Source organism: Camelus bactrianus, chromosome 16, assembly GCF_048773025.1.
Source record: "Camelus bactrianus isolate YW-2024 breed Bactrian camel chromosome 16, ASM4877302v1, whole genome shotgun sequence".
In the NCBI taxonomy this organism is placed as follows: Eukaryota; Metazoa; Chordata; class Mammalia; order Artiodactyla; family Camelidae; genus Camelus; species Camelus bactrianus.
Window position 1 is genome coordinate 32,306,596 of NC_133554.1, and position 13,665 is coordinate 32,320,260.

Sequence of the window (13,665 nt, forward strand, 5' to 3'; positions counted from 1 at the left end):
AACTAGAAATACCTCTACAAAGAACTGGAGATTCTAGAGCCAGCCAAATTCCCTGATGGCATTTAAGGCTCCCAAAGAGCAGAGCCCAACTTGGATGTTACTTTAGTCTTGCATATCACAGAAATAAGAAAGTAAAACATTTAGCAACTATTACACGTCTGAGAGAGTTTCTAGAGAAAAATTAGCCCTTGAACATAAATCCTTTACTTTTTGCTTTAGATGTTTAAATTTTACTTAGGGGTAAAAAAAATTTTTAATGTAATTCTATGTGGAATTAAGTATACTAGTACCAGTATTCAAATGTGTACAGAAATGTTTTTTTCTCCTAATGCAGCAAGTTTGTTGCTACCAATTTTTTAACTAGCAATAAATTTTAGTAGGGGAAATAAGCACATTCTCATTTTGCTTTTAAATAACTTTTTACTGGATTTGAGTAACTTGTAGTTATTAGATGTCAGTTGTTTCTTTAACTGAAATTCAAGGGCTTAGAGATAGGTAGAAAATAACTAGCTTTGTACCACCTTATCCTAGTGGAGGCTGTTAGTTAAGTAAGTGCACATAGACAAATAGCCATTTATCATTTAATACTGAAAATATTTGATCCTCTAAGAACTTGAAAATACCCTTTTGTTTTTCACCATTGCATTAGTCCTTTAGCATCTATCTGAAATGTATAAATATTACTTTCTCTTCATAAGAGATTTAATCAACTTTAATGAAAATTAGATTGAAATCTCTTTCTAAAAAGTTGATTTCTTTTTTTAAAAGTTGATTTTATTTGTGGCCCATTATATTCTTTGTCCACTCCTCTATTAATTCTTATTAACAAGTGAGAATTTTATATTCCGTAAATGTTTAAACACCATTCATTACTGAACTACTTACTGCCATGACATTTCTGTTAATTTTACATAATCCTTATATAAGCAGAACTGCTTTTCTGTTTATCTAGAAAATTTAACTTGTCAGTCAACAATGATTTTTCCCAGTCATGGAAATAGTTTCAAGTTTTCCTTGTTTGGTCCTGGTAGCTTTCTAGTGTTTTTTTTTTTTAAGGGAAATCTTTATTGAACTAAATTTTATATGACAGTGTAGGCTCTTGCCTACATTTATCCACTCTCTTCTCCTTTTCCGTACTGGGGTGTTTTTCATCCCCCTTCTTCTTCCTCCTTTTCTACCTTTAGTACTAAAAAGTTACTTAGCAATGGTGATAATGCTAGTGTCACCAGTTGGCCTTTGTTGGCATCTTTTTTATTCAGAGATGTGAGTTATTTACTCAGTGTTCGGAACTGAATTTTAGTTCATTAAGAGTTTTAGCGTATAGTGGAAGGGACATACAAGTTTTTCAAATTAGTGGAATGACAAGTGTTTTGTTTTCTTTATGTATTTCCATCTTTTGTCTTTAGGAATGGTGGACTCATCTTTGGTTAAACGAAGGCTTTGCATCATGGATTGAATATCTGTGTGTAGACCACTGCTTCCCAGAGTATGATATCTGGACTCAGTTTGTTTCTGCTGATTACACCCGTGCCCAGGAGCTTGACGCCTTAGATAACAGCCATCCTATTGAAGTGAGACTTAATTTTCAGTCATTGGCCTTTTCTCTCATTTTCAATGAAATAAGTAATTTTTTTCTTCAAATACTTTTTCTTACATTGAAGTATAGTTGATTTACAATATTGTATTAGTTTCAGGTGTACAGCAAAGGAAATAACTAATTTTTTATAGAGATACTTAGGACTCTGAAAAGAAAATTGCATGGGTGATGTCATTTGCTTTTATAGTTCATATTTCTGTTCTTGAAAATCTAGCAAGACTAAGTTCTAATTATGTTTCTTTTAAAACATCTGTGATCTTTGTAGAAGCAAAAGCATTCACTAAATAGATTTTTATTGAATAGTATGGGAGAACCATGTCTGTTGGGTAATAAATATTTATGATTCTGTTTGTTTCAAAGAAAATTCTGAATGTACTCTTTTATTGTCATTGTTTCTGTATATACTTTGTTTTGACTTAGCCTATCCTTATTTCAGCTACTTTATATGTATAAATTTTGCCTCCAAAGAACTAGACTTATAGTCTATTTTGACATATTTAACCAGGGTCCTATATAATTGTAAGCCATTACAATTAAGGCAAGAAATCAAATGTAAGTCAAATGTTTTTCATCTCTCCCTTCCTCACCCTCACCTCCCTATCCCCAAACAGATCGATAGTGACTTGCGTCCCAGCAAAGCAGAGCCAAGACTGGAACCCAAGCCCTAAGAAATGATGGGCATCATGTTATATATTCTGTTTTATTAGTGTTAGTTATTACACCCTTTTTAATGATCATCATTATACATAATGAGTCACCTAAAGGCAGAAAGTATCTTATGAGTTAGAAGGGTTTTCCTGGAAAGCTTTTTATGTAATTCAGTATTACAGGCTGTCTGCTTCCTGTCATAACCCTGAATCACACTGTCTGCCAGGTCAGTGTGGGCCATCCGTCTGAAGTTGATGAGATATTTGACGCTATATCATATAGCAAAGGTGCATCTGTCATCCGAATGCTACATGACTACATTGGGGATAAGGTAAAAAGAAGCAATTTTTAAAATCTAGAGTTTTGCATGAAGAAAAAGTTTGATTTTATTTAGATTAAGTTCCTAAGTAGCTTTTTTAGAATCTTGAAGATATTACTCTGGTTTATCTTTATTTATTTTTATGTTAACCATTGTGGTCTCTTAGATGAATGATTTTGCAAACATGTTTAGGCGTTGGTAGAAGTCTGGTATAAAACTTAAAAGCAAAAGTAGAAGGCAAAAGTATGCATTCTTAAACAAAAGGCAGCAGACATTAGAGGAATATATGTTTTTTAGTAAATCTGACACACAAGTAATTTGAGTAAATTAGTTTTTGAGTACTACTATGCAAATAACCTCTAATTCTGAGTTCTGACTATCCTGGATTTTAAAACTTGTGTTTTCTCAGGACTTTAAGAAAGGAATGAACATGTATTTAACCAAGTTCCAACAAAAGAATGCTGCCACAGGTAATCTTTAATAGCTTGAGATAGAAATGGAAAGTGTTGGCATACTTTCCAGAGTGTGACATTTTATTTTTCTCAAAATATTTAATTTTCCATATGATGGATAGGAAATAAAGCGACTTATCTGAAGACATGCGTTATGTCATAGATCAACATAATCAGGACCCATTATCCTTTTGGTCGTTCTCCAGTAGTCTCCTTGCCACTGCTCAATGTTTTGCCACTTTAAAGCATCTGAATAGTTCTGTTTACCTTATCAGAGCTTGTTCTTTTTGGTGATTTGTGGTTTTATTGCCCTCAGTTGACCATTGGCTATTAAAATAGCTGCAAAAGAACCATTTTTAGGAGTGAACTTGTGGAACTATCGATTTTCAATGAAGTAAATTCTTAAGATTTTATGATGGTGTCTAATTTGTTGGATATCAGAGTCAAATGGAAGAATAAAGGTGTAACAGTTGATTAAATATGAAGTTAAGTTCTTTAGTGAACAAGAATAATTTAAAAAACAAAAAGATTTGTGTGATGTCATTAGTGTCTAATAGAATGATAAAAGTTCAGAGAGGGCTGGCCATTGGCTTGTCCTTAGGTTTGTGACCTGTGTGGTAAAAATACAGTTATTTGCCTCTCTGTTCAGGACATGATTTTTAGCCTTGACTCCTCTTGCCACCCCTTGTAAATTCCATCTTAGATTGTAAAATAGAGATGCTTTCTGTTCCTTAAAGCAGGGCTACAGAAAAATGTACTCTTACAAGCTTTATGAGACTTTGGCATGCATGTATATAATACATGAGGAAAGAACCTTGTGCTTCTTAAACTGTAATGTACAACTAATCACCTAAGGTCTATTAAAATGTTTCTAATTCAGTACGTGTGGGGTGGGGCCCAAGAGTCTGTAGTTCTAATAAACTCCCAGGTGAAGCCAGTGCTACTGATTCATGGGCCATACTTTAGCCTACCAAAGGGTAACTGTTACAGAATATATACCGTGCAACTGTTTTTTGGTTTGTTTTTGTTATTTGTGAAAGACAGTTGGCAGTTAAATACATTTTAGTTGCCATGCATGGTTTTTATCCTCTTGCAGTAGTTTTAGTGCCCTCTGTCGGTTCTCTTGCCCCTCCGTCAATTCATGCCTTCATGATCTCTCCACTGGAATTCTGCAGTTGCCTTCTGACTCACTACTTGCCTTGTCCCACTCTATTCAGTTTCATCTCTCACTATGAGGCTAGGTAGGGTTATCTTTCTAAAATGAATATCTAATTGCAACACCCTATTGATTAAAAACACTTGAGATGCCACATTCCCTTCACAATAAAGTCTATACATCTTTGTAAGGCATACAGTCTTGAACACGTCAGCCCCTGCCTACACTGTTAGCCTCATTGCCTGTTATTCCGACATATGTGCCTTTGTCTTCAGCTAATTGAACATACTGCTGTTGTTGATATTTTCTGCCTTTTCTTATACTTTCCTCTTTGTACATCGACCACTTATGGTCTACCTGGAGTGCCTTTTTTCCCTCTGTCTGTCTAATGAATAACTCTTCCTCCAGATGCAGACCAAAAACCAACTCTTGTGAAGCCTTTATTCTTTGGAATTTCCTTTAAGTGCTTTTCATCTGTTCATGCCCCCATTATAGTATGTACCACATTGTACTGTTGTTTTGCTTATTCTATCACCAGAGCTGTTTGACCATATGGGTTTTACGTCAGCCTCATCAGGATTGAGTATTTTTTAACTTTTGTTATTTGAATGGGTATAATAGTTTTAAGTTTGTGAATGATTGTTTAGTAATGATCTTGACTATGTTTCCATTTGTTTGTGTTCTTGTTTCAGCTCACCTGTTTGTCTTTTGCTTATTGTAACTTTAAAACAATAAATAAATTGGGACAATTAAGAACATCTTAGAACATAAGATCAGTTTTTGTAATAGAGTTCACTTAATGGGGAGGCAAGGGGGACATTAATTTGGCCCACTGATTCCTGAACCTGAAAGAACCACAGAATTGGTCAGTGATGCAATGGCAAGAGTTACATAAAATTTCTGGTTTGTTTTGGAAAATGAAAATTAAACATTTTAGATTTTCATTGTTTGTATTTATCTTCTAGAGGATCTCTGGGAAAGTTTAGAAAATACTAGTGGTAAACCTATAGCAGCTGTGATGAATACATGGACCAAACAAATGGGATTCCCTCTCATTTATGTGGAAGCAGAACAGGTAAACTTATAGAAAGCCCTTCAGTTTGTCTGATATTATATTATATAAAATTTTAGTAAGTGTTACCAAATTTGCTTTTCTGTACTCTAAGTATTCTAGGTAAGATTTAAACCCTTATGCTCTTTTCTCAGTGATTGATTTTCTCTATACTAACCAGTTTGCCCCCCACATCATTAAAATTATACGTGCTTATGGTAAAAAAACAAAATATTGTCTGCTCTTACTGTCCCCAAGGAAAACACTGTAAACTTGTTGATATACTTCTAAAATCATCAAGCGAGGTTTCTTCTGGGAACTTGAGGTTGGTTTAATATTAAAAAAACAATCCATGTTATTGGGTCGTAATCACTGCATTAACAGAATCAAGTTAGAAGAACCTCATAATCACCTCAATAGATACAGCAAAAGGATTTGATTAAATTCAACATCCATTTATAATACCATTCTTTAAAATTAGTTTTTAATGTTGTTTGGGTGGCAGTGTGATTTTGCTTAGAATTGTTAAGAGTTGAACTGTTAATCTGAATTCAGAGAGATGTAGTTCAGAATGAGTTGTCCTCCAACAGGACTGAAAATTACACATCAACTTATAATGCATACCAGAAAGTTTGTCTTAACTTAGTTTAATTGTATGAAATTTTGAAATTTTTCTTTTAAATTGCTATGGTTTTATAAGCTGCATAGGAAATTATTACCATTCACTTTTAGGGAGGAGGATTCATAATTCTTTTTTTGGGGTATGTGTTTGTTCTTGTGGTTCTGCATTGTCCATAAAGCTAACTATGTCTTACAAAGACTTATCACAATGTGGCAATCTAATTTAAGTTAGTAAATTTGCTTTTCTCTACTTTAAGAATTCTAGGTGGGAGGGTATAGCTCAAGTGGTAGAGTACATGCTTAGCATACGTAAGGTCCTGGGTTCGATCCCTAGGCTCTCCTCTAAAAATAAATAAATAAGTAAACCTAATCCCCCCCCCCCCCAAAAAAAAAGAAAAGAAAAGAAAAATAATTTTTAAAAATAAAATAAAATAATTTAAAAAGAAAGAATTCTAGGTGACATTTAAACCAACCCTTGTACTCTCAAAATGCACCCAAATTTACATGGTACATTACAGTGCTTGCAAGTTAACTTATTAGACCCACATCTTAACATTAAACATGATTGTATTTTTAAGATTAAAAAAAATTTTTTTTAATAAAGCATACACATTGGAGGACCTCTACAAGCATTTGAAAAGGCAATTTAAGGAACACAATTAATCATATTTGATGGAAAAGGATATCTAAAACTTTAGTGACCTCTCATTATGACCATTCTGTTTCTTTCTAGTCTTCTTTCTCCATTTTGGACTAGTCTTTTATAGGAGATAACTGACCAGACTTGACATTGACACTCTATGTAGGCTGACAGGTGTTTTTATCTTACCTGAATGAAGAATAATATACAAAGATGATTGTTGCTTTCACTTCTGGGGATTTCTATCCCTCAAAAACTATCAATACCTCAAAACTTAAAACAATTTAATGATTATACATAAAGCAGACTATTAGGCCATAATTTTTTCAAGTAGAGCATACTTTTAAGAGCATAAGTTAATCAGAAGAGAGAATACTAATACCCCCTTCCTCCCAATGTTATTGAGACTCAGTTAACTTTTCCATAAAGTTACTCTCAAGGTCTTACTCTCTTTGCATTGTTTTTTGTCTACAAGCATAGCCAAACTCATCCTCCATTTTAACATTACAATAAAAAGCCAGTCTACAATTCAATTCTTTTACAAGGTCTGCAACATCATATCTTGATTATTATCTGTTTCTCACTTTATATTCCCTAAATTTAAATATTTTTGCTTTATTTCTGAATCAATTTAAAAGTCACCTAATAACTTTTTCAGGGAAATTTATATGATAAATAACAGTCAGTGATGTAGTATTAGTTCATTTCTAGTTTCTTACGACATCAAAGTGGCCACTGCTTCCTCACTCAGAGTTTTTAGTTTTTCAATTCTGTCTCTTATAGTCAGTTTATCCATAAAAGTTATTGGCCTAATTTTACATTTGATTTAGGTGATCTTAAATCTTTTATAGCTTGTGTTATTTAAAATGTTCTAGGGCATAGTAACAAATGATAAATAAATGATTGCATATTATTGAAGTATTTTAAAAAATACATACTTTGTTGCTTCTGGCTTTTTAGTTTTTTGCAGTTTCCCCCCCCACTTTTTTGTGTGTTTCATTGCAAAGTTCATCCTTTGAGACAAGGTGTGTGCTGCTTTCATGTTTGTCAGTCATTCTAAAAATGACTTTGAATTCTGATTTTAGAATTTTGAATTCTGAATATTGAGTCCACATGCTAATTAATGTTGCCACTTTTTGGAAGTGGAAGAGACTAAAGATATATCTATAATGGTTCCTCTATAATGGTTAAAATAACTATTTTTCCCTTTTAAAAACTTTAATACTTTAAAGTTCTTATCTGGGAACACATCTCATCTCACGGGCAATATTACATAGATCCTAGCCTTTTATTTAGGGTATTGTTGTTTTGAGGCCTTAATGAGAAATAGTGACTTTTCTCCCATTCTGTAGTATCATCGTCTTTATCACCATTGCATTTTGTGTATTCATGAGCCATTTGGCTGTACTGGTTTCACCTCTACTTTGTCACAGAAAAGTTGTCCCGTCCAAAAAAAAACTATTGCTACTACTATAGCCTTTGTTTTGTTTTGCTTCTTTAGGTAGAAGATGACAGATTACTGAGGTTGTCCCAAAGGAAGTTCTGTGCCAGTGGACCATATGTTGGTAAGCAAATGGCTGTAAGTGGGAGCTGACGAGTAAATTAGTTGGAACCAATAGCGTTCCAACTAATAAATAATTATCCATTTTAAAATATTTTAATAGAATTAAATAAAAACAAGGAAGTGGTAATAGAATAAAAGTGAAATCTAGGAGACCAAAAAAGGAGATTCATGGGGTATTTGTAGTACTGACATACTCTTAGGTTTTTGAAATTCCATGTCTCTGTTTGCTATTGGAGATTATAATGAATCAAGAAGGATAGGAACACCCAACAAGTGATGTCTCTAGCCTTAATCCCTAAAAGAAGATTCGGTATGCATTTGTGTATTAAGTCTTATGCACTTCTATACTAAGTACATTTGATGCACTTGTGTACCAAATCTATACATAGTGGCTTTTTTTTTTTTTTAATTCTCAGGCTAAGTAAATAGGTAAACAAGTAAATAAAGCCCAATGATTAGATTTATTATGTACTAGTCATTGTGCTAAGTACTATAACTGACCCTTATTTTATACTCTTAGCACCCCTATTAGGTAGGTAGTATTATTTCCATTTTACAAATGGGGGAGATGAGGCATAGCTAGGCTAGTTAAATTGACCAAGATCACCTATACAATAAGTTAAAGAGTAGAAATTCAAACAAAATGATTGAATTATGTTTATACCCTTAACTACCACTCAACTCTGCTTTTTCAAATATTTCTACATGACATTAATTAAAGATTAATTGAAAAATCAAAAAATAAGATGTTTTGCTCCATCTTTCTCAATTCCTTTAAAATAGTAGTTCTCAGCAGGGGGAGGGGCATATCAGAATCACCAATGCCTTTTCATGTTCCATCCACCAAAGTGTGATGCACTCTGCTAGGTTTAAGAGGTAAGGCCTTCCCCTCTTAGCCTGCCTTAGCATTAAGAATTACTTTTTTAATAAATATATCTGACAAGTCAGATGACAGGTTTGTTATCTAAGTGGTGTCACAGTTGCTATTTTCCACATATACCTGCAGTCTGCACTGTGGGACTGACAGGTTTTACAGGTATTTCTAATACTCTGTGACCAGTATAGGCAGTATTAAAACCTGAAATATCTCAGTGTTAGGGGGAAATTTTCATTTGTGGTTTAGCCTGGTAGCATAAAGCTATATTATTAAGACAGGTCCATTAATGTGCTAGGCAATGACTCACTTTTGTTTGGCATCTTAATGCAAAATCTATTTGGCTGTCTGATACCTAAGAGAGTGTGTGTATTTGCCTTACAAAAGCTTTGGCTTTTAGAGATGCCTCCTTGATGATGGAATCCAACAGCTCCCAAGGTGTATCCTGTCTAAATCAACCCTTCAGTGTTTCAGCAGTGTATATACCTGTTAAGGACTATAGCTCAGAATTTGTTTTTAAGTGCTATGTGAGAGCTTTCACCTACTTTGAATTTCTTTTAACAGTGAAATCAGTATCTCTATTGCGATTCTACAAGTAAATAAACTTTTTTATAGGCTATTGTGATTTTGTTAGTAAATTCTCTCTTTCTTATTATTATCCAGGTTATCTGGAAGAGTTCATGTGCCATTAAAAATGAACTATTGGCTTAGCAGTTAGACTCAAGCCCATGCATAGGACACCATTCCTCTCTCTTTACCTTACCTTCCATTTCTTCCAATGAGAAGTTATTTTTCAAGTTTTGTATTTGTTTTCTTGCTTAAGGAGAAGACTGTCCCCAGTGGATGGTTCCTATCACAATCTCTACTAGTGAAGATCCCAACCATGCCAAACTGAAAATTCTAATGGACAAACCAGAGATGAGTGTGGTTTTGAAAGATGTCAAACCAGACCAGTGGGTGAAGGTGAGTCCAGAAATGCATGGCCATTTTTATTTTACCTAAATTGATTTTTTTAATTTCCTTTATGCATTTTATGACTGGCTCTAAATTCTACTGCTTCAATTAGGGGTAGGACTTGCAAAGAAAAAAACATTTCTAAACTTTGTGTGAAATTTAGGGCCAATTTTCAAATAGTATTGTCTAGATATTTGCCTTTATGTCAGGTAAGGGAGTAGTCAATAAGCAGTTACAAAGGGATAGGATTAAAGAGGGAAAAAATAGTCTATGGGTAAAGTCACATTAACCAAAACATTTGTAGTCTTAAAACTTCAAACTGCCCTGTTGTCATTATGAAATGACATGTTAACTTCAATGATGTCATCATGTGTGTACAACTATAATCAAATGAGGTCAGGCGTAAAATAATCAGTTTGTGTCCCTGAATTATGAAATTCTTTTGGCTGGTGTTTTAAAGCGATTTTACACACAAAAAAACCAGTGGGTAAATATTATTTTTCACTATTCTGTACTCCACCTTTCTTAATGAAAGTATCTACTACAAACGTTTCTCTCAATTATAGGTTCCTAATAGGAATTATACATTGTCTCAGACTTCTGTGCTTGCAAAACCATTTCTCTCTCTGTTTTCATTTTTTGAATATATTTTTAAAATATTCTTAGTGGAATATTATATTACCATTTGAAACTATAACCTGGAGCATATGTAGCAATATGAAATTTTTCTTATAAGGAAAAAGTACACTATGATTGCAATTAGGTACATAAAGGTGTTATTCCTATAGTAAAAGATAAAGGGAATCAATGAAATAATTATTGTATTAGAAATGTGAGGTTATTTTTAAATATATAAAAATAGTAAAATATTTATATCTCAGATTGTCATTTTGTCATTAAAATATTTCATATATAAACATTACCAAAAATATTTTTTTGACTGTTGGTAAATAGCCTCAGATAGTGATAGTGATTACCTCTCTCCAAAAAGCATATGGAATTGCCTTTTAAGTCCATGTAATTTTAAAATATAGGACCTGACAGTTGTTACTCTGTTGAGACTCTGGGCTCAATAGATCAGTGTCTGTAAGGGTTTATTGTCCAAGTGTTTTTATATATAGTAAATATTTTCTGTAAACTTAAAACTATCTACTGAGATTAGAAATAGAAGCTTACCCACATTATTTCCCCTCTCTGCCATGTTCTTTCTACTGGCGCTCGCTTTTGCTCCCACTGTGTCAAGTTTCTATTTTCTTTTGCTTCTGTGTTCATCTTTGACAGCTGATTTCTATGTGTATATATTGTTTCATTTTAATCCCTGTCTGTTAGCATGCATGATCTTTGTTATTCTTCATCCAGATATACTAAAACTAGAGCTTTCATACCTACAAAGATTGATTTAAAAAAATAAATTCAACTGTTTAATAATACCTATTGGATATCTTTTTAGTTAAACCTGGGAACGGTTGGGTTTTATCGGACCCAATACAGTTCAGCCATGCTGGAAAGTTTATTACCAGGCATTCGTGACCTTTCTCTGCCCCCTGTGGATCGACTTGGATTACAAAATGACCTCTTCTCCTTGGTGAGCCTCTCTCAAGTAGTATGATAGATTTTGTTGATTAAAGGATTCTGTTTTTCCTGGAGTGTCTGACTGAAATATAATTAGGAGAATACAGTTTTTCCTGCAGGTTAAATGCCTTTGGGAGTAGAGCTAATGACTATTAATTAACATGACAAGATTGAACCTACATAATTTACCAGAAACAAATCCCACTTCACTATTCCTACACTTTTTTTTTGGCATCTATACTTAAGTACCCTTTGTAAGACAAAAATTCTTTTCAATAGAAATGGATATGAACCTTGAAGAAATTTCTCTACTGATGTGGTTTTTTAAAATAATTTAGAGTGATTTACATTTTTTCTAAAATAGTGGTTGTACTTCGCTGGGAAAGTCTAGAATTTTTTGACTTTCCATTACTACTCAAATTATAATAGCTCATTAGCTTTAGAGTTATATTTATATTTGGCTTTGTTCCAGAAAAAATTTAAAGGAGCAATTACTAGTATTATCTTTATGACTCCAAAACATAGGTTAGATAATTTCTAGATATCTTTGTGATAAAATTGTCAGACTCCTCCTAGTGTTCCTTTAATTGGACTTTAAATTTTCATTCCCCTCTGCAGTAACTGGTTTTGGATTCCTCCTTTGCATAAACACAGATTAGCATTGATGCGCAAAACCTCACATCTGCTGATCTCATTGCTGAGAGTGGTGTGTTTGGACCCAGGAGAGTGGTGTGTTTGGACAGTTGGCTGCTGTAACAGAAGTTCTTTTTCCTAACTCTGTTAGTTAATTCTGAAAGGACTGAATTTGTAGTACCTTCCAGTTTGCCTTCTTTTAGAAATGAGTAAAGGACAGGCTGAAGTTGACACAGTTTGTAGGTCCAGTTTTGAAAGCGCCTCTGTCAAAAACCAAAACCCCAACTATTTTTTTCAGCTTTTCTGAAAATATGAAAATTTTCAAAAGAAAATGCCAAGACCCCAGAAACTGAATAGAAATAGGAATTTGACTGTTTTCTTTTTGTTCTTTCTAAACTGGTGGAATTTTAGCATGTTTTTTTAAAGTGGCTCTTTTACAAATAGTGAAAAAGTAAATAAGGAATGTTGTCATGATACGATTTTTATTTTATAAAATTCTATAGTGTTCTGAGCTTATGTAGTCTAGTCTCTTCCTTAAACCAAAGGGATGACTAACTAGCAGAAGATAATGCCAAAAATGCATGCTTGTGTCTTTTGTTTTTGTATGAAGACTAGATTAATTTATGTTTTTTCCTATCCCAGGCTCGAGCTGGAATCATTAGCACTGTAGAGGTTCTAAAAGTCATGGAGGCTTTTGTGAATGAGCCCAATTATACTGTATGGAGCGACCTGAGCTGTAACCTGGGGATTCTCTCAACTCTCTTGTCCCACACAGACTTCTATGAGGAGATCCAGGAGTTTGTGAAAGATGTCTTTTCACCTATAGGGGAGAGACTGGGCTGGGACCCCAAACCTGGAGAAGGTAATGGATGAACTGAATGGGGAAAGAATTGATCAGAAATTGGTCCTTTTTCACTCAGCTGTGGTTGACACTAACAAGAGCATCATCTTTGCGTCTGCTATGGTTACTGTATATTCAGCTAACTAGAAATTAAGCTTTAGGTCTTTTAAGCCTCCTGGAGAAGTTACATGAGTCACCAACATAAAAACGGTGGTTATTGTATATTCATTGCTAAATATGACTTATGCACAGAGCAAATGGTAGAAGTAAAAGTGTTTTACAGAGTTTAAAAGCCCATTGATAGTAAAGAAAAGCTAAAGAGAACTTTGGATTTTTTTTTATTGTTACCATAAATACTGGGCACCTTATATATAAGTTGAAAAAATACTGAGAAACACAGAGAACAGTTTTCTGAATTAAGGAAGTATTTGCTTTCTGCATATGTTGTTCTCACCTCTTTATCTCTGTAATCATTTATTTATTCTTTTGCTGTCATTTAAATATTGAGAATAGTGATTTCAGGGCTTTAAAGATAATTATTTTCTACTGTATGCTAATAACTAAAGGTGGTATTTCCTCCTGCCCAGTCTTGTTCTGGGAGTCTTTTTGCAATAAGAACAATAGTAACAATTATCTAGAGCTCTATGTCTTTCTTTGATTGATTCAACAAATATTTATGCACCCATTAAATACCAGGTTATATTCCAGGAACTGGTGGTACAGCAGTGAACAAAAAATTGCCC

General features: G+C 33.6%; 1 protein-coding gene and 1 long non-coding RNA gene across 3 annotated transcripts in view; one reads left to right on the plus strand and one right to left on the minus strand.

The window, feature by feature from the left end:
- The window catches only part of NPEPPS (aminopeptidase puromycin sensitive), an 88,458-nt gene that overhangs the window by 63,193 nt on the left and 11,600 nt on the right, over positions 1 to 13,665 (plus strand). For both annotated transcript variants that reach the window (XM_074342953.1, XM_074342954.1), the window contains 8 exons: positions 1,407 to 1,571; positions 2,472 to 2,576; positions 2,974 to 3,034; positions 5,138 to 5,247; positions 7,986 to 8,049; positions 9,746 to 9,885; positions 11,327 to 11,461; positions 12,724 to 12,943. In XM_074342953.1, the coding sequence (XP_074199054.1) occupies positions 1,407 to 1,571; positions 2,472 to 2,576; positions 2,974 to 3,034; positions 5,138 to 5,247; positions 7,986 to 8,049; positions 9,746 to 9,885; positions 11,327 to 11,461; positions 12,724 to 12,943 (1,000 nt within the window). The remainder of the gene's footprint in view (positions 1 to 1,406; positions 1,572 to 2,471; positions 2,577 to 2,973; positions 3,035 to 5,137; positions 5,248 to 7,985; positions 8,050 to 9,745; positions 9,886 to 11,326; positions 11,462 to 12,723; positions 12,944 to 13,665) is intronic.
- Positions 1 to 13,665, minus strand: part of LOC123618418 (uncharacterized) — a 110,034-nt gene that overhangs the window by 62,775 nt on the left and 33,594 nt on the right. The window lies entirely within an intron of this gene.